The sequence below is a fragment of the Spermophilus citellus genome (assembly GCF_964194105.1).
Source record: "Spermophilus citellus genome assembly, chromosome: 1".
Classification (NCBI taxonomy): domain Eukaryota; kingdom Metazoa; phylum Chordata; class Mammalia; order Rodentia; family Sciuridae; genus Spermophilus; species Spermophilus citellus.
Genome location: NC_138182.1, coordinates 11132300 through 11152866, shown reverse-complemented (window position 1 = coordinate 11152866; position 20567 = coordinate 11132300). Strand labels below are relative to the sequence as shown.

Here is a 20567-nt window from a genome sequence, read left to right as displayed (position 1 = left end):
TCATACTGTGCATTCTGCCCACTCTGTCCCTGTCCTCATCACAGTGCTGGGTGTGGAGCCCAGGGGCGCTCCACCACTGAGCCACATCCCCAGCCCTTATTCTGTATTTGGTTCTTTTTGAGACAAGATCTCACTAAGTTTCCCAAGCTGGCCTCCAGCTTTCTGTCCCCCTGCCTCAACCTCTGGATTAGCTGGGTATTTTTATTGACTTTTAAGATTTTGTTTCCTCCTCACGGTGCTCGGGATCTAACTCAGGCCTTGCGCTCAGCCTCTGAGCCACACCCCAAGCCCTATTTTGCTGACTTTTGATTCCAATTCACAGGTCCTTGAGGCTTCTTTGTAGTTTTGAAAAAATTATTATTTATCATAACAAACCAAACCTTAAACTGTCAAACTTGCAGGTGTCAACACAGGCATCCTGAGCTCAGCAGTCAGATAAATAAGGGTCACTCTGTAAGGTGAAAGGTTATGGTTATGGCAAAGACACTCTGGATCTCCCCACCCCCCACACCCAATAAATTTCTGAGGTGATAACTTGAACCAGATATTCTAGTTTCTTGGGACACTGTTTTATTTTCTTGCATACTAACATGGTATTAATATTTCACCAGGCTGAAATATACACAGTATTTCTGAATGTGCACTTGTGAGAGATGAATACACTGTTACACTGAAGTTGAGAATTTGAACTATTAACTGATCAAATGCATTTGTTCTCTGTGTAGAATTTTGTTATAACAGTGCTAATTACTAAGCAGCTGAATTTGTGAAAAAGTGCACAGCAGTAATTTGCACCTTACTGTTGCTTTGCTATTAAAAAAAATTGTGACCACACATACGGGGCATATGCATTTGATTTATGAACTTCCCAAGGGCACGTTTATCTGTGGATCACTCATGGTTTGACTTGTGTTCAGAGTTTGATTTCTATACCTGTGCTTTCGAGATACTTATTTTACTATCGAGTACAGAACAGAACTTTTTCAAAAGATAGAGTGACATTTGAAGATAAAAGAGTAGAGCTATTAAATTACTATGTGCTTTTATTTATTTATTTTTTTCTGCTAGTTTTAGAACAGCAAGAAAAAATATCTCCTTTGAAGTTCCTTCTTAGAATGTGAAATCATGAACTGGAATGGTCAGATTTTAAGGTTCGGGTGAGGCTGGGCAATGATTATCGGTGGCAGATGAAAATATCCACTTCTGTCGGATGCATACTCTGAATAAAAGCTTCGATGTAATTAGAGTCTAAACAGATCGAAACCAGCATACATTTTTATTTATTTATTTATTTTTTCAAGTCTAGAAAAACAACTTCAAGTCTTGAGAAAGGCTGTTTTTGCCTCTTGAATGGGGCAGGGACATCTGCTTTCAGGAGTTAACAAGTGTTATTTCTCATCCTTTGAGCCAAAAGCTCTGATAAGGAGTTCTGATGCTTTGAAAAGTACACATTCCATGTTTTTGTAAATTAATTCCACATACCTGTCATTTGGACGTCTGGCAGCCAGAACTTTTAAAAGAAATTTTTGTTTGTAAAGAGGAATGTAAAAAAATTAATTTTTCTTTTCTAGTGCCAGAGTTGTGCTGTACTTGAAGAAATCCTGCTCATGGGCAGAAAGCAGAGGTTTCAAAGGAACCTCATCTCCATATGGTTTTACTCGATAATCCCTTATCCTCCATCTTCAGCTCTCATTCCTTTGCTTTCTTGCCTGTGGCTACATTTCTATCTCTGCATCAATTAGCACAGTGATTTATACAACAAGCAAGCAGTTTAGAGGTAATGGTACACAATTAACATCTCATTCCACCATAAAGGGTATGCTAAATACCCCAGTCATTGCTTTCTCTGCCTGGAATTGAAATAAGTGTTTGTCCTAATTCATATGCTATCTGATGTGAAGTGGGCCTGCTTTGTACGCACTACACCATTAATCTAATTATAGATAGCTTGCAAATGAAGTGCTGTCGGAGCTGGGAGATTGAAGAAAATAGCCTTTTGTCATTTAGCATGACTCTGTGAAGCAAGATCACACTTTACAGGGCAATACTGCAAAATGGAAATCTCAATAATATTGCTGCCTGTTGCATCTTTTCTAATTACTACAGCATTGTAAACACAACTGGGCGCTGATATAAATAGAGCTGTAGATATGCTGTCATGTGGGTTGTAGGAGAAAGTCCTCCGAGTGCTGTTGGATTAAATGATGCATCCTGATTGACAGCTACCTTGAGACTGCACTGATGGAGTTGTCACAGCATTATGCTAACAGGCGGCTCTGCACTGCAGCTGCACTAGGCTCGCCCGGTGCTTAGCTGCTGTCTGCTCCGTCCACCTTCCCCTGGGTTGTACCTCCAAGAGGGCAGCCACAGGCTTCTTCTGTGTGAGGGAGATTTTTGCTTTGTTTTTTTAAGGAATTGGCTGTTGGGCCCTATGTTCAAGTAGAGAGGAGTGTATTGTGCATAGCATTGAAGGAAAACCCTGATGAATTGAACTTCTAATTCCACCTGAAGGTTTTAAATTACAGTTAGTGTTTTATTCTTCTTTTCAGACATGCTGATATTTTTAAAGGCACCTCATTTTTAGCCCATCACTTCTGACACTTTAGCAACATTGATGATAAGTACATGTATGAAGACACAAATGGTGTAACTATTTTGTGTACGACCAGAGATATGAAAAATTGTGCTCTATAAATTGTAATGCATTCTTCTGTCATGGATAACAAATTAGAATTTAAAAAAACATTGATGAGCAGGGTACACACCTAGAGTCCCAGCTACCCTGAAGGTACGAAGCTCTGGGTTCAATCCCCAGCACTGCAGTCTATCAACCCATCAATGAATCAGTAAAATAAAATAATAAATAAAAACATTGATGATTTTCTTCTAGCTCTGAGTCAGGCCAGTGGATCTTTAAGGAATACGTAAGCACTGGTTCTCACAGCTTAATGTTCCAGGCTTTGAAGGCAGAAGGTGTAAAACCTGGACTAGGAAGAGCCCTTTAGAGAACTGTGTGCCGCCATGGTTAGGGAGGGATGGGTGTGTGGTTTGGGGCCACTACACCAGGATGTGGAGATAATTAATGTAAAAACTTGCAGTAAAGCTTCATTTTTGGCTCTTGATTCTGTGTTGCCTGAGATGGCCAAGAGTTGACATGTAGAAACAACAGCAGTTGATCAACTGTCCATATCCTAATTGTCATTGGAAGAATGACTTGGAAATGGAAACTGGAGTAGAGCCCACTTGAAGAGGAACAACACAGGAGGACCTCAAATCACAATTGAAAGTATGCAGACTGGGCATGTTCACCATGTGAGTGGTGTGACACAGCAGCACGCGGGGTCTGTAACAGCACCAGCACCTCCAGAGGCCTGGAAACAAGAGCCTGCTTAAGAAGGTGTACTACTAAATGGACACAGAATCCAGGGACGGCACTGTGTATGTGTCTCGCAGGGTGGGGTTCTTACTGTCTGGGGGTGCAGAGTTCGGGTGAGCTCTGGCACAATGGGGCATGCTCATGGCAGGATACTTCCGTTCACAAGTCCATTAAGAAACATTGTCGAGTTTTACTCAGTTGGTAGAGTACTTGCCTCATGCACAAGGCCCTGGGTTCAATCCCCAGCACCACACACACATACACACACACACACACATACCCACACAAACACCCCCCAAAACACGCGCACGCGCGCGCACACACACACACACACACACACACACAAGAAGCATCTATCCCTCCCAAGCCATGGCCCAGGGCCGACTCCCACCTCCTCTAACCACACCTCACTGGGCCCAGCTCCTAGCCTTCTCCTTCGTCAGGTTCCATGTGCTCGTTTTAAAAACAATCCCAATGCCTTCCTTGTAATCGTCCCTCTCTTGTGGTTTTCTTTCTGAGCCTTTCATGTCTGCTATGGTTTCTTTTAGACTTTTGGGAGGAATTCTCTTGTTAGACATGGTCCTACACTGTAGACACTGTAGAATTAATGGGCTTAGAGACCCAGGCTGGGGCCATTTTCCATAACTGGGTCATATGTGCCATTTGCTCCCGTTATTGTCATGTATTGGTTGAGGAGCCCATGCAGGCCAGACCCAGGGAGCACCGTTCCCTGTTCTAACTCACATGGTGAGCGTTATTCAAGAGCTTTGTATCTATGTGTTGGTGGTTTGGGGACCAGCTCCCCAAAGCCAGCAGAGTGAAGTTCCGTCCACTGATGAGGCCCCAGCTGACGCTTCCCCCTCCGCGGCAGCCCAGCTCCACCAACAGGCAGCTTCTCATCAACAGACGCTACTGTGGACCCAGGCAGTGAGAACCGCTCTCCTCTGGGTCCTGCTTGGCCACCCTGTCAACAGTCCTGTAGAATGCTGGCCTGCCCACCTGAAAATGTCTACAGTGGGGTCTATCTGCTTCACAACAACAGCAACAAAAACATCTGAACTCTCCAGGGCAGTGTCGCACCCCACTCCTGGAATATTTAAATGTCCATCACTAAACTGAACTTGTATCCCGCCGTTGCTGAAGGGATACCTTCCTGAAATCTCTCAGCTAGTTGACTGCCCTGAGTCCCCAAAGAATCCAGGGACACCAATGGATATCAGTTTTGACTGTAATCTCTGGTATATATTCTTAAATAACTTCTTTGTTGGGCATCAAAAGGCTTTTCTCATTCTCACTGGATGGGCCCGCATGTGCCCCATTTCAGCCCCATGGGGCATGGGCTCCTTGTACCCCACAGGGGCCTCCAGAGGCTGTCTTAAGATGGTGGGCTCGTGCGGGCACACTAACAGGGCCAGGACGACATCAAAGGTAATGTTAAGAGAACCTGCTCTCTGCCCCCCTTTGTGCACCAGAGTTTACTTTGTTGTTATTTTTCTACTTGTGATTACAATAAGTCACTTATCCCCCAAACGGATTTAAGAACAATAAACAAATACAAAAGGAAAAGGAACATTTCACTGGTAACAAAGCCTGCCTCTGAAGGCTCTGAGCTTTGTGACTCTCACATCTCTTTCCAAGCCAAGCAGGAGTCCCACAGAGAAAGGAATCCAGAAGATACGAAAATTATAAAGAGAGTAAAAGGATCCAGTTTTAGTCAGGATCTGGTAATTTCTGGGGAGAAATAGGGCACTGGAGCCCTGCTAATGCTCATTTGTTATATAGCTAAAATTAGTTCAGTTTACCTGTTGTGGTGGAAGTTCGTAAATGGCATTCTCCTCCTTTTCCTGAACTCAAGAGTTCACAGTGGCAATTGAATTGGGCAAAAACCGACCTGTGTGCAGCATGGAAGCTGAAGGGGCACCGTGCTGACCAGTCCCAGAGAAGGACACCCCAGCGCGCTGCCCGCAGGAAAGTAACTTCTGGTGGACTCCCACACCTTTCTCAATCCTGGATTTTCCCTTCCAAGACAGAGGCAGATACTAACACTGTGCAATCTGGCCCAATTATATTCCCCCCTTTTCTCCCCCCCCCCCATAGGTTTAATGAAGGACTTGGAGGTACAATTCATCGTTGATAAATAGTCCCTCTGCCCAGAATGTTTATTAGACTGACAGCAGCATGCACTCTCCTTGCTTTTTCCCTTGCCACTTATGACTCAGATGAATTTTAATAGGAGCAAAAAGCTTTTATTTGCACTGTAATTTCACTTAAGGATCATATCCTTCAGAAACTGGCAGATGCTTGTATGTCTTGATTGCAAAACACACACTCAGGAGTAAAGAAACATGCAAAAGATGTTATTATTCAACCTGTCACAGTGTGGCAATTCTACTCGGAACCTAGGCCATCAAAGCTCTTCATCGGGGCCCTCCCCTCTCCTTTTAAAGAGGCCCTGCAAAGAGCCTACTTGGAGGTCTCGCTGCCTCTGTACAGAATCCAAGGGCAAATTGGATTTCGTCTTGGCGTCACTGCCATCACGGTGCCCACAGGAGGCCTCAGGTTGCAGCAGCTCTCCTCAAAGCAGGCTGCCCTGGTGCCGCTGCCCCAGAGGTTTGGTTGGTGGGAGTCCAGAAGTCTTCAGTAGCACTTCCTCCAGCCATTTCTTCTCCCTTCCGTTTGGATGAATCAAATCAAAACAGATTCCCAGAGATAGGATTTTTTCCTGTCTGGTAGAAATTCTCTATTAGAAATGTTCAGTGGGCCTGGACCCACTTTAAGGTGCGTCCTACAAGAGGGGCCCTGAAACCCTTGGCTGTGCACATTGTGTGTGGAAAGCCTTGATACTCTGCCCCCAGCTGGGAAGGTGTTCTCCTGATATCCACCCTCCCATCCTGTCATGGCAGAAAGACTGCGTGATGTGCTTAAAAAGGCAAGCTGACTTTTTCAGTTGCCAATGTAACATTTTATGCCATTGGAAAAGATCTGGATTTTAAAGATTGTTCACCCAAAACAAACACTGAAACCCTTTGTCTTAACTTGTGGGTGCACACGGTGCAGCGGCTCTCTGGCGGGTGCGGGAGCCCTGCGACAGCGATCTGCTGCCATCTACTGATGTGAGCTCACAGCGTCGCCGCCTCAGCCCTCAGCGACCCAGCCCAAGTCTGCCTTTCTCAGCACAAGTTTGTAAGCGGTGAAGGGACACCGGCAGATTCATACTGTGGTCTTTGTGAAGTGTTAAGATGTTTTTCTCAAGACTCCAGGATGATTATTATATATTGCTAATTAAGGAGTTGTTTTTGTTTCAAGAAATTTCTTAGATGGCTGACTGACAGTAGAAGAAGATAATGTATTTGGGTGTTATGTACAAGGAATTTAAGCATGTGACTTAAAGGCTATTATTGGAATTTTCCTTTAAAAGCTAAATCCTGATTTTGAATGAGTGCTGCTTTGGAGGAAAAGTTCATCTGTTAAACTCCTTACGTTTTTTTTTCCCCCCTTAAGTACAAGGTACGCGTTTTAACCAAACTCGCTGCAGAATTGAACAAGTTTATGCTGGAAAAAGTGACTGAGGACACAAGCAGTATCCTGCGTTCCCCGATGCCTGGAGTGGTGGTGGCTGTCTCCGTCAAGCCAGGGGACATGGTAAGGGCCATGCCTATCCCAGAGGGTCCTGGTAGCTCAGAATTATTCTCCATGACGTCACAACCGTGGATGTTTTTCCTTGCCTTAAATGACCCCCACAAAACAGCAAAGCAGACCTTGTGAATTCTCCATCTCCCTGTTTGAGGTTTGACTGACTTAGTGACACAGCTCTGAGCACCACCCCTCCCCAGTGATCTGGAGCTGCAGCTGAAAGAAGGCCAGGTTTATTCTCTTATTTCCCAAATTCAGTGTTTTGAGAAGATTTTACTTAGAATTGCTATTTACTTTCCAGCACTTGTGCTTAACATACCCTTGAAGAACTCATGTTAAGAAACAGTCCTCTGCTGGGGGACTTTCTGCATGACTTCTGAAATAAACGTCTAGTTGGGACGAAGAGTTAAGGGCAGGACAACCCTGTAATCTGTATGGTACCAGAATGCTTCCGTCATTTGGTAAACAAAACATAGGATCGCAGTTTGAAGTTTTTCATCTTGGCCTGGTGTCACTAAAGCATAGATCAAAGCCATATTAACATTCCCTCACATGTGCAGTCCCAAGACAGCTCGCCCTGGATGACCTGGTAGGATGTATGCATTTCTTAAAGTATAGACAGAAATCTCTATTGATTAGCAGAAAAAGTGAAATGAAAACCATTTAAGATGCAGCAGAAGGTTTCTAGAGGCACTTAAGTACTTGCATTTTTATTTATGTGCAGGAAAGTAGCAGCCAAACATGACAGACTGTCATGGATGATAAGGCGATTCCATTTTATACCTCAGTGAAGTCATTGGGGTTTACATCTTTTCCTGTCAAGATTATACTAAATGCCTCCAGATTTCTTTATTAATACAGGGAAAATATCCTCTTAACACTGAGGAAAACTCACGGAGTTGGCACTGGCTTCTAGAAAAGTATCTACAGTAAAGGAATATTAATAAACGTGATGAGGTTCATTCAGGTGTTTTAGGTGCACAGCCTGAAATTGAGATGTGGCGTTGGCAACAGCTGCGCCTGATGATACGGAAATAGAGCCACTAGCTTTCTGGAAAAGCATCGGAGGCGAAGTGGCTGTGAATCGCTGCCCGTTTTGAAAGCATGGCTATTCCTGGAAGAAAGCACTGGCTAGGACTGACCCCGAGGGTTAGGAGGTGGGAGAGGCGATCCACGGGAATTACACGTGTACAGGGCAGTGTTTGCCTGTGTTCTGCTTCCCCAGGAGCGGACACGGAGGATGGCTCCTGGCCCCCATGCTAACTATCGCACAGGCACACGCTCCATTGGCGGAGGAACAGGGGGCTCTTCTAAGGACTCACGGCAGGCCAGCACACAGTGTGCAGGGTGTCTGTTCATTTTCCTTCTTAAAGTTTTTCTGGAAGCTGTAGAGTATATACACTGCCCGTCTGAGCTTGTCAGTCCTGATTGTGTGGCTTTAATTTGAAAATCACATTTGTGCTTTTTTTTTAAGTAATGTGTTTATCCTAAATCCTTACTTTTCTAACACCCAAGTCCAAGCCTAAGCCGAGAGGCAGGGCAGGGGGGAGGGGCGCGCCACCTGCCTGAAGCAGAGGGACAGGAGGTCGAGGTTATGGTGCCGGCCCCCATTTGCCCAGCTTGGGGCTGCTCAGCAGGCAGGAAGCAGGAGCTTGCTAGGCCAGGCCAGCGCAGCCTCTTGTTTAACAAGTGCTGTCTCCTGGCCTGGCTTTTCCACATACCAAAGGGGTTTAGCCTTCATACTTTCCATTTCCTGGTTAATAATTTAATGTGGGAAAGCAAGGCATTTGGTGGAAGGGAACAATGTGATATTAGTGTTTGCTTCATTGGGGTGGCTCAGATACTGAAAGCATCCACCCATAGTTAAATGTGGGTACTGAGAATGGTGTAATTTGAGGACTCATTGTTAGAAACAGTGTCACTGTGGAACAGTGAGGCCTATATGATGTGTCCCTTAAAGTCAGAGTTCGTGGAGGCCACCCAGGGAAGTGGCTTGTCATCTCCGCATCCTGCATCCTCTTCAGGAATGCTCTTTTCCCATGCGTGCCCACGCTGGTCAGGTGGGCATACGCTTCCTTTTATTCCTCTCTTTGGGTCCTTGCAGAACTTCTTTTCATATTCTGTGCCATTGTATTGTGATAAAACAGTCTTTACTCTTGAATTACTATTATGAGTGAAGAATGTCCCAAACCCCTAATACTGAAACCAAATGAGGGTGAGAAATTCAGCTCTTAAAGCAACTTCTATAGTTAAATTCTGTCTTGTGTAATTAAAACATAAGAAACTTTACTTGGACCAAAAGCATAGCACTTACTCCATTAGGCCATTATAAGAAAATACTACTTGTAGCTTTTAAGTTTTGTTGATTCAAATTATTTTAACACTGCAGGACACATTAGGTTTTTCTCAGAATATAACAAAAGCTGAGCAAGTTTCCACTCTGGTCAGTACGAAGATGATGCAATCAGTTACTCCGTGTGTTTTCAGGGGAATCAGGGACACAATACCAACCAAGGGCCTGCGAGCATTCTGTTTTACTCTGAAACATTATTTGTAATTTAACTTCCAGCAATCTATCATTTTTATGTTGACCATTAGCAAAACTTGACACATATAGAATGGTGGGTCAGCAATAAGTTCTCCAAAAGTGACATAAACCATAAATGACGAATCTGTTTTGTGAAATGAGCAATTGAGCAGTTTAAAAATCTTAGGAAGAAGAGACTTGGGCTGGCTGCTTGGACTTGAGATGCACCCGGACATCTTTGGGTGGGGCTAGAGCCCGTGCTCTAGACATTCTTTCCAGGTTTGCATGGCAAAAGCACCTGATATTTTCAATCTCTGTGATGCACTATTTAACATTAAGTATGGCAGCAAAATCATTTTTACATGATTATTAAATTGGTTTTTCTTGACTATGTAGGCAGGAGATGTTAGGACAGTAAAATGCATAAAAGCAAACAAACCACAAAGTAGGACTATGATTATTAAAGTCATGATTCACAGATTTAAATCTGAAAATGATAGAATGACTTTTATATGCCTTTTCTATATACTTTCTGAAAATGTTTTTACAATGACATTTCATTTTGAAAAATACCTCTTTTTCATACAACACTATCATTTTTAAATATATATATCTTACATGCATGTATCATAAACTGAGAACACTCAGGTAATCAAAATTAACATTTTTTACAAATTGTTTTAATTTTTAAACTTGTGATATCCTTGATCAAAGTCCATTTTCTTTCAGAATGAAGGCAGAATACACTTTTCCCATATGCTAACATTAGATGAACAGTTGCTACATTTATTGCATGATTTTTGTTTTGACTTTGAAGTATAAAATAAAGCCATTCTGAGCACATTTATATTGATATCAGGAAAAAAAAAACCACTGCATTTAGTTAAGACTCTTCTGAGTTATCCTTGGGTTCTGCAGAAATCTCATATTTGTATTTAGAGATATTCATCTTATTTAATGCATCAGAAAATTAAATGAGGCACAACACATAAGAAGGCTGCATGCTCATTTACATTTCTGTCTTCCTTAGTTGGTGACATTTGTTTGTGAATCCAGGTAAAATAATAGAGAAGCATTTAGTACCTGTTGCTGTTTTTCATGACACTTAGCCCTGTTCCTATTAGAAAGACAGACTTTGGGATATTTTTGTGAGGCTGAGATGAGGAAGATCCCCTTTGTTTTGAGACTGACATTGAGCAGAAGGGCAATTAGGGATTTGGGATTGTTGCTCTCAAGAACAATGCCTTGGGTAAAAAATGGCATCCTCTGTAGAGTACCAGTGCAAACACTGTAGGATCATTAGTAGAACCACCCAGATTTCACCCTGGCTCTTTCTCCTTGCATGTGTCCCTTCCAGGGGGGGTTCCCAGGCACATAGGTAACCACAAACCACAAGGCGCAGGGGCCCCACTGCACAGCCTGATGGACCACCTTCCCTTTGTCTCCAGCTTCAGGCTGACCTGGGGGAGTGGCAGACAGATTTGGAAAACCTTTACTTTTCCTATCTTGAAGAAAGGCCGTAGTTGTGAGGTATCTGGGTGAGAAGGGTTGGATGGGGCCTGCTGGTGGGTGTGCCCATGCCACCAGCCTGGGCGCCTTGTCAGCCAGGAGCAGTGATTGCATCTTTCTCTGGCAGAGGAGTGAGCCAGGCCGTTGGACAGATTTTTCAGTTTCTGGATACCTTGACTTAGAATTAGAAAATGATGGCAATAATTACATGTACATATTTCATAGCAGTAGTTACTGAAGCAGTTTATTTGGGAACATGCCAGCTTTGCACCTAAACCTCAGATTGTATTCCACAGCACGTACGTGGAGATTCCTGTGTTCATTAACATTTTAAACCTTTAAATCATGGAATATTACGAACGTACAGAAGGTTATGGAGAACAGCCTCATAGTCACCAGTATGTTCTCTGTTCACCTTTACAATATTTGCTTCAGATTTTACATTGCAATACAATATTACACATGCCATGAGCTTGCCCTGTGGTCTCTCTGGTGGGGTTCCTGCCCTGTCTTCTTCAGAGGTGACAGCTTTCCTGGTCTTGGCCACTTAATCTCTTCCAGGTAACATATATTTTTAAATCTGAGGGGTAGTTTTTTTGTTGGCAACAATTTGGCAGTTTTTACAGTTTAACTTAATGATAATTATCAATATGAGATCAAAATATCTCGATGGATCAATCAGCAAATTAAATACTGTAGGACAGTCTTCTGCAAGCCTGGAATGCTCTCTCCTGGGACGAGAGGCATGTTGTATTTGTTTTAAACATCACTGAACAAGATGGTTCTCAGCTTTAGACAGATTCAAAATATCTTTTCTCAGTCTTCCACAAATGTAAGGAAAAATCACAATACCATGGCCTACTCCACAGAGGTAGAGAATGCAGACTGATTTCTTATAGGTATCTTAAGGCATTTTTGTAACTATATCGGTTTTGGCTCAAGTTAGAGGGCAGTAGGGAGTAATATTTTTCTTTATTTTAAAGAATTTTATGAAACCTGAGACTGACTTTGCACTGGTCACAAACTGCCCTCCTTTCCTGGTCTCCTGCCTCCCAATGCACGGTTCCAGGGAGTTCCAGATGGGGGACCCCAACAGACGAAGGGCAGACCTCTAGTCCTGAGCCAGCAACCAAGCCATACATGTTACCTCGCCCCTCAGCAAGTCCCAGGAGGCCTGCAGCTCCTCGCCAGGGGCTTGGGACATTTCTCTGCGTGTCTCCCTTCCTCATAATTTGATGATGGTTCCACCTGGCTTAAATGCTTCAGCCTCCTGGGGTTCCCCCGCTCCCACCAGGGCACACTTTACATGAAGTACACACTGCTCCCGCAGGAGCCATGAGGGGACATGTAGCAGCTATCTCAGCAGCTCAGAAAGAGGAAGTTGGAATCACCAGAGTCCAGTTGCCTTTTAGCCAAGTCGGAGCTGCCTGCCTCAGCAGTCAGGGCCCTAGACACACTGCACTGGGCACCTGTCCTTGATGGCACAGCCTTTGAAAGGGCATTGAGGGGTTTTCGCCTGTGGGGAGTAGTGGCAGAGTTGACACCGATCCCCAGTTTTCGGGGGGCCGGTGCTGAAGGGGAGACTGCGGCAGGCCAGTAAGCCTCCAAGCCTTCTGTCTCATTTGGCAGACAAACACAGAAGGGAGGACAACAAAAGAAGGCTCCTTCTCCCATAAAAATGCATCCTCCCCCTCCTTTCTCCCTCCAAAAGGGGACTGATTTTTTCAGCTGCACAGGGCGATTTGGTGCTCAGTCTTGCAGGGAAACAGTTGCTGTCTGAAGAGGCAGGAAACAGTTTTCTTTTAATTGCCGAAATCATTCGGAAGTGCTTCATGCCCCGCTTCTATACAGCAGATGCTGTGCATTAATTGGCCTGTGTAGAAGTGACCCAGGGTTCCTTGCAGCGGGCCCAATTTTAGGCAGAGGGTTTAAATAGCTTATTTATTATTTTGTATAATCTGGCGTACATTATGTGCTCACGCACGTGTCGTGTTTCATGGTCTGCAGTTTCTAATGTCATGTGGGTTTCAAAACCTGTGTTTCTCTGGTAATGTAGTAGCAGCAGGTAAGCTCAAAATACCATCCATCAGGAGCTAATTTTTTATCCAGATACTCCAATGACTGATGAACCTGTCTTTTGTGTGAATGTTGAGCACAGTAGAAGGCCATATGCCACTGGCACGGTTTCCTCTGCATTCTTTACAGTTGCTAGAGAGTGGGCTTCCAAGGGGGAACAAACTCGACGCCATTGGTGTCCTCTCGCCTATATTTACACGACAGCACCTTAAAGCAGCCCTGGGTTTGACTGACAAAAGGGGGTAGGGGCCGTCTTAAAGGAAACATGACTCCCATAATGATTTTCTTTATCAGAGATATGGCTGCACACTCTTAATAGGGAACCTTGTTTTGTTCCTCCCCGTCTGTTGCAAGCAGACCTCAGCCCATTAGAAGGGCCTCCCTTGTGTGGGAAGCCACAGCTGTTACTGTAAATCTCATCCAGTCACTGTATCACCCCCATTTTGTGGCTCTGAAGGATGAAATTGAGAAATGGAATACTGTGCAGTCATCCTTCACGTCTCCAATTTGAGGCCTCTGCCATCATTTTCATGCTTTTATTCCAAATCAAATAACATTAGTGGGTGACACCCCCTTCTGATCAATATCTGGTCGCAAGTGCAGCTTTCAAGCCTCCGCTTTTGGGGTCCTCCTTTTATGTTGAGTGGAGATCCCCCCCTCTCTTTCCTCTCCTGCACCTCCTTTGAGCTTCCTGAGGGGCGATGGCAGTTCGCTGTCTGAAGGATACACGTTGCCAAATGTGTCCCAGTCCCTGCGTGTTTTCCGAGAGAGGCCACGTGCGCGGGGAAGTTCTGTCTTTTAATCTTTGTGGAAGGAGTGAAGAGGACTTGGTAGAAGGAGATTGGGGGCTTTAATCAGAAACAAGATGTGGCTTAAATCATTAGCACAACAAAGCATACTATAAGCTTCAAGATAAAAGTCTCTGGGGAAAGAGTCCTCTGAAAATAAATGGAACTTGATAGATTTCCATATCATTTATAACTTCCCTTAATTACACTTGGAAGACTTGCCAGTAAAACTGGAAAATTGGCAGCCTCTATCCATTAGAGTCATTTTGCCGACCATGGCAAGCAGCTGGCTTTACTGGATTTTATTTCCCATCACTCACAATTAATCATCAGCTGGAGATGTCTGAAACTCTTCAGCACAGAGCGATGCTGGGTGACGTGCAGGCCCCTAAACATGCGAAAATCTGCTGAGTAAATGGGCCGAGTTCTCTCTCCAGCCTACTCATTCGGGGGCAAGGCTGGCTCCCGCTTAATGAGTGCCGCTCTGATAATGGGATGCGAATGTGAACCTTGACCCCGTGTCAGGGGAGAGGACGCAATAAGCCGGATGAAAGATATAGGATTCGGGCCTCCAAACTTTGCACCAATTAGACAGGGAGCGGGGAAATACATCAGGCGGGCTGGGCTCATCAGAAAGACTTTGCAGGCTTGTGACCATTTAGTAAGCCCAACACTGGAGACATCCTGTCACAATCATTAAGTCTTTATCAGATGATTCACAAAAGTGTTGGAGAAGCGTGCGCACGTGCTGCAGGAGCGGGGCCTGCCATGCACACTGCCTGCCCAAGCCTGCAGGCCCCGGTGAGCCCAGCTAATGCCCAGCTCCCCAAGCCCTCAGGGAGGCCCCAAGGTGCTGCCTCCATGGGCCCCTGCCCAGCTCCCGTGTGCTGGGATGTGTGGTGTGCTCTTGTGGGGACAGTGTGGGCCACGAGCTCCAGGGCCCCAGATGAGAGCAGGGTCTCACCAGAGCCCAGAGATGCTGCTTAGGGGGGCCTGGGCCTGGATCGAGTCCACCCAGACCCTGAGCACACCGCCCAGGGACAGCCGCTGCCCAGAGGCTGGTTGCACGTGGTTTGTTTCCACTGCACTCTCCGACGTGCAGTCTGCACTATATGTGTTTCCCCGACTGGATTTTTGGGGGATGAAATATGTTGAAATTGGATGAAGCCCATGTGTGGACCTGTGTGTTTGTGGACATGTGTGCATGTGTGGAATGATGCTCTGGGAACGCTGCGGGGTGGATATCAGGGACTGATTTCTAAGAGCTACCTCTTAGGCATGGGTGAGAGCAAACACTTTATGAAACAGATAAAGCCCAGGGGAGATACGGTGACTCAGGTTTTCATCTGAAGGTAAATCATGAGGTAAGTATGGCCACGGACACAGGGAGAGGGCCTGGGGAACAGGCAGGAAAGGCATGGAGAGCCCTGGTCACACTGTGTACTGCAGTGCTGCGCTGGTCGGGCAGAAGACAGGATTCCTTTGTATCAGGACGTACTTTCTCTGGTGTGTGTGTGTGTGGGTGTGTGTGTGTCCTTTTTTTTTTTTCCATGCAGCATTGGGGGTCCGACCCAAGGCCCCTAGCATGCTAGGTGAGCACTGTACACTGAGCAGTACCCCTAGAGCCTTTTGACTTCTTTTAATCACCAGTTTCAGTCAGAGGGACTTGTAATTTTGGGATTTCCCACTTCTGATTGTCTCTGGCTACATCAGAGTCTTTGGACTTCTGCTTAATGATTTGGGACCTAGCCCTTGCAGTCACCTCTTCGCAAATGGTCCATGTTATAAGCACCCGAGCTAGCCAGGGCCAATGGCGGATGAGAAGTAATGGCAGAGCCCATAACTCGTTGTCCACCCCCTGTGCCCAGGCTGTAGCGGGGCCTGGAGGGCAGCTGTGGCTTGGCCTAACTGGCCTTGAGCATGTTTGCTATGGGAATCATTGTCAGGCTGGCCTTTGCCCCTTGGCATGACCACTGTCTCCCGTGCAGGCTTCATTTCTCACTCTTATTTGCAGATCTGTTTAGGGAAGCAGCAGGGGCTCCCTGACTGCCTAGCAGACCCTAGCAATGGGATGAGTGGGGACGGGTAGTAGCAGGGGTACAGCTGCTGGCAGAGGACTGAGGCTGTGCCCACCCACCCAAGCTGAGGGGCAGGGGTGGACAGAGCTCCAAGCCAGCTCTGGGCTCTAATATCCACGGAGGAAGACAGAGTGGGTGGGCGTGTGGGAGGCCAGCACGAAAGTACCCGTGTCAGGGACTTGTCCATCTGCAAAGGGCATAGGTGGAGATTGAATCATAATTTTTGGACAGAATTTCCATGGTGTTCTGTTGCAACTCGGGCCCACTTCCAAGGAAGCCACCTGCCTGTGACCTGGGTGCCCAGTCTTTGGGTCAGGGTAGTAGAGTCCTGTTGCTGGCTCTGTCTGGGAGGCTGTGGGCTGAGCTACTTCATGGACCTGCCCTTCTCTCTTTCTTGGTCTCTGCCTTCCTCTGAAGAGAGAAAAAGGACTAAATGATGTGGGGGGGCGGGGTGACTGTCCCAGGGGCATGTGCATCGCCGAGGTACTGCCCTCCCTGTCCCCCTGAGCATTGCTCTGCCCCGGGTATGGAATGCAGATGCCAGGTGAGGTGAATCTGCAGTGACAGCGAGCACTGTGCGTTCGGCAGCATGGCGTCTCCTCCGTGCCAGCTCCGGAGCTTTGGCATCCCCTCTCTTCCTATATTTCTGTGCCAGGAAAAAACAGCCCACCACCTGAACAGCAGAGGAAAGAATACCCAGAGCTCAGTCCCGGCCCTGCCAGTGAGACAGCTTGCGCCCCACAGGGGGCCGGGAGGGGACTTGGAGATCATTTGGGGATTGCAGGAAAGAACATTCTCCAGGCACTTCTGCAGCACTGGCCAAGCACAGCCCCAGTGCCCACCAGCACCCCGCAGAGCCCTGGTCCTGCCATTTCAAAGACCCAGAGCCCCTTTCCATAAAGCTAAGAAAAATCTGGCCTAGCTCGTGGGGGCTTGCCTGTCAAGACCAGAGAAAAGTGAATAAACAGAGTGGCTTTTAGTCTGCCATTCCTGGGTCGAAGCCCCTGGCTTCACCCCACTGGGTTTAAACCCGGCTCAGCCAGGATTTCCCTCATGATAAGGCAGACGTCGGAACCCAGGAAGCCTGAGCAGGGGCCTGTGAACCCAGCTACAGGCGTGGTCCAGGTGGGGGAAGTGCCTTCGTCAGGAGGGGGGTCTGCAGGGGAAGGTGCCAGGCTGATGCTCCCCAGCACCATCAGCAGAGATGTGCCCATCTTGGTCATGGCTGCACTGAGCCAAACTCTCACACGGTATGACCCTGTAAAGGGGCAGCTGTCACTGTCACCATAATCAATGTTAGAACAATATTATCCAGTTTCAAAACCTGCACCCGACAGCACTTACGTTGGTGTTGACACCAGTCTTTCAGTTTGGGGAAACTTGCCTATTCTGGACATTTTAGGAAAGTAGAAAATATTCCAATTTTGCAGCTAAATTTAAAGGTCCCCAGGGAGCCCCCACAAGCAATACTCCAGAATCAGGGATTTTTTTTCTTTTTCTTTTTTTTTTTTTTTTTTTTTTAAAGAGAGAGTGAGGGGTGGGGAGAGAGAGAGAATTTTTAATATTTATTTTGTAGTTCTCGGCGGACACAACATCTTTGTTGGTATGTGGTGCTGAGGATCGAACCCGGGCCGCACGCATGCCAGGCGAGCTTGCTACCGCTTGAGCCACATCCCCAGCCCCAGGGATTTTTTTTTTCTAATGAGGACTTGTTGATAGAAGGAATGGCCTTTCACTACCGTCCCCTAAAGATGAACTTGGAATGGGAATGTTAGAGGTCATTCATACATTTCAGTACGTTTGACCAAGAATTCCTTAGTGATTTCATTCTTGGATGTTACTGCAAAGTTAGAGTGCTTTTAAAACTTCAGCTTACTCTTCTTTCATTTTCTAGGTATCAGAAGGGCAGGAAATTTGTGTGATTGAAGCCATGAAAATGCAGAACAGTATGGCGGCCGGGAAGACTGGCAAGGTATGTTCCCACCAGTCCACACCAGCCTTATGACCAAAGGAGAACTTCCACCTTTGAGTCATGGATGGTTTGCCCCGCTAGGGACTGCGGAGGTGACTTCTCTTAAGATCCAGGAGCTCTTTGCTCTGCACTGTTGCATCCCTGTCTCACAGAGTGGGTACCAGAAAGTGTGGAAGTCTGTATTATGTTCAGATAGTTAAAGAACAATTGTTCTTCACCTTAATGTCTTTCAAATTAAGGGGTCTTTAATTTTTAATGTTTACATCTGTCTTGGAGGCAGTTAGTTATCTGAGACTTAGGTGACACAGCAGGAAACGGTTTTACAGATTTCAAAAATTAATGTAACTCTTCAAGATAATTTTTCCATGAAGAGAACAATTCAGTTGTAGATCATGAGGATCTGCAGCCCTTGCACACACGTGGACCTTAATGATTCAGGGAGAAAAGGAGGAGAAAGGTATGACAGTACTGAAATTTGTTAAGAGTGAAACTTCTTGAATATATTTTTTCTTTGAGGAAAACAAAAAGCCTGTGAAGCAATTGTTTCACTTTCTTCCCAGAACTCAGGGGATGCCATTAGTGGAAAATGACCCTTTTCTGAAGGGTGTCTGGTTTGTTAGTATCTGCACAGTGGAGCATGATCGGCATGACAACAGCAGCAAAGGCTGACTGTGGCCTGCCCTGTGGCCACACCGTGGGGACTTTGGGTCTAAAGAGAGATCCATCAGTTCATGACCAGGTTTACATCAGAGACACACACAGCCTCCGTCTGTCACTCCAGAAGTCAAAGGGACTGATTCTCAGAGAAGGACAAGGGGGTTCCCTGTAGCTCCCAGCAGGTAGAGCAGAGGTCCCCATGCACACTGGCCAGCCCTGAGCCGGCTGCCAGGCTGGAGCAGGTACAGGTGGCCCCACCTTGTCAGGGAGGTTTGGCAGAGTAGGAGGGCATGATTTGTGGTGTTTCAGGAATCCTTTCAAAATTTTGATGACATTTAAAAAAGTGGACAAGAAAATGTAGGTTTCTGTTCACATAAAAATTATTCTTTGGGATTATTTAACATTTCATCTGTGATGATTTGTGGGGGATCAAGAAGGGTGTCAGCTGCAGGCTGAGGGTCCCCGAGTGGCTAGGCTGAGCGTGGCCTCGCTTCCTGCAGCAGTGTGAGCCCCATTGCGTGTCTTTGGATTTCGTCATGGAGCAGTCTCAAGGGAGGCAGGACCCTTTGCCCTCAGCAGCCCAGAGCTGCTTCTCAGGGGCTGCTGGTGTGAGCAATTCTGTGCTTTGGCCCCACCCCTGCTAGCTGGAGTCCCTCTGCACCACCCCCCTCCCCTGGGCCGAGGGAGCCATATTTCCTCCTAGAGAAAGGATTCACAGTGGACAGGGTCTCTACTCTAGTGACTGTAAAACCTCACACATAATCAGAGGAGACATCAGGATTGTCATTTAGGCACTGCAGTCCAAATGGCATCTGCTGAGAGGGCTTTGGAATATTCCTGCACGGGTTCACATCCTTCTTAAAAACTCAGCTCTAGTTTGAGATAAAACAGCCTGGCTGGACCCTCACCACAAATGGCGGGGACACCGGACAGCGCGCCACCCCAGACGTCACTGGCATTTTGGGTGTCTGCCTACGGCCGGTGCTGCCAGTCAGTACAAACCCATGTGCTCTTTCACACCCAAGTGGCTGCCTCCAGGAAGGCACAGGACCGTCTCCACACACTCTGGCCCCTCCCTGCTCATTTTAAATCTGAACACAAATTTGGTGAGCACAACTTGACGACACTGAGGAGAAATGGATAGAATGAGAGGGCATAGTCCCACGTTCCATATCATTCCACCAAGGGCAGGCCTCGAGGCTTCTGAAGGTCGCATTTCTCGTCACACGGGGGGCTGAGATTGGCTGGGGAGCTTCTCCTTTGCAACAGCATCTATTTGGACTGTGTGTGTGTGTGTGTGTGTGTGTGTGTATGTGTGTGTGTGTGTGTGTGTGTATACATATACATTCTTTGGGCTGACAAGGACAGAAGAGGTGCAGAGGGAGAGGTGAGGGACATCCTAAGGATCTTCAGGATGCCCCCAGGCCACAGCTCCCTGGCCCAAAAGTCAGTTCCCTCCAGAGAAGGAGTAGGGGTCGCTGCCTTCGGACTGGAGCTTATGATTCTCTTCTCTCCCCATTTTTTGAATTCTAGGTGAAGCTGGTGCACTGTAAAGCTGGAGACACAGTCGGAGAAGGGGATCTGCTCGTGGAGCTGGAATGAAGTATTTATAGCCTTTCAGGCATCACCCGACTTAATTAGCCATTTGTATTATTCTCTCACACTCGATTTAGTCAAGTGTTTCACGGGAACACTCCTGTGCAGCCGGATCTACATCTCGTATTTATTCCACAGAAGAGTCAAAACCGACATTCTGCCAAAAAAATCACCAATGGAAATTTGTATTGATATAAAAACAGTTATACATATGATTTGTACTTCTGTGAGATTTCCTATGATTTGTACTTCTGTGAAATTTCCTGGTGTCAAAATTAATCAATAAAACCAAGCATCTGACTAAATATTAGTTTGCCCTTTTTTTCGAATGAAGACAACGTACACATAAGCGACA

General features: G+C 46.2%; 1 protein-coding gene across 5 annotated transcripts in view; it reads left to right on the top strand.

Moving 5' to 3' along the window:
• Positions 1–20513, top strand: part of PCCA (propionyl-CoA carboxylase subunit alpha) — a 371716-nt gene extending 351203 nt beyond the window's left edge. For 3 of the 5 annotated variants that reach the window (XM_081297671.1, XM_081297670.1, XM_081297666.1), the window contains 3 exons: positions 6878–7018; positions 17882–17959; positions 20150–20513. In XM_081297671.1, coding sequence (XP_081153797.1) covers positions 6878–7018; positions 17882–17959; positions 20150–20218 — 288 coding nt within the window. In that variant the 3' untranslated portion in view covers positions 20219–20513. Of the gene's footprint in view, positions 1–1571; positions 4836–6877; positions 7019–17881; positions 17960–20149 lie in introns of those variants that run through there. The other 2 variants (XM_081297669.1, XM_081297667.1) reach the window with 2 other exon arrangements.
• The last annotated feature ends 54 nt before the right edge of the window (positions 20514–20567 follow it).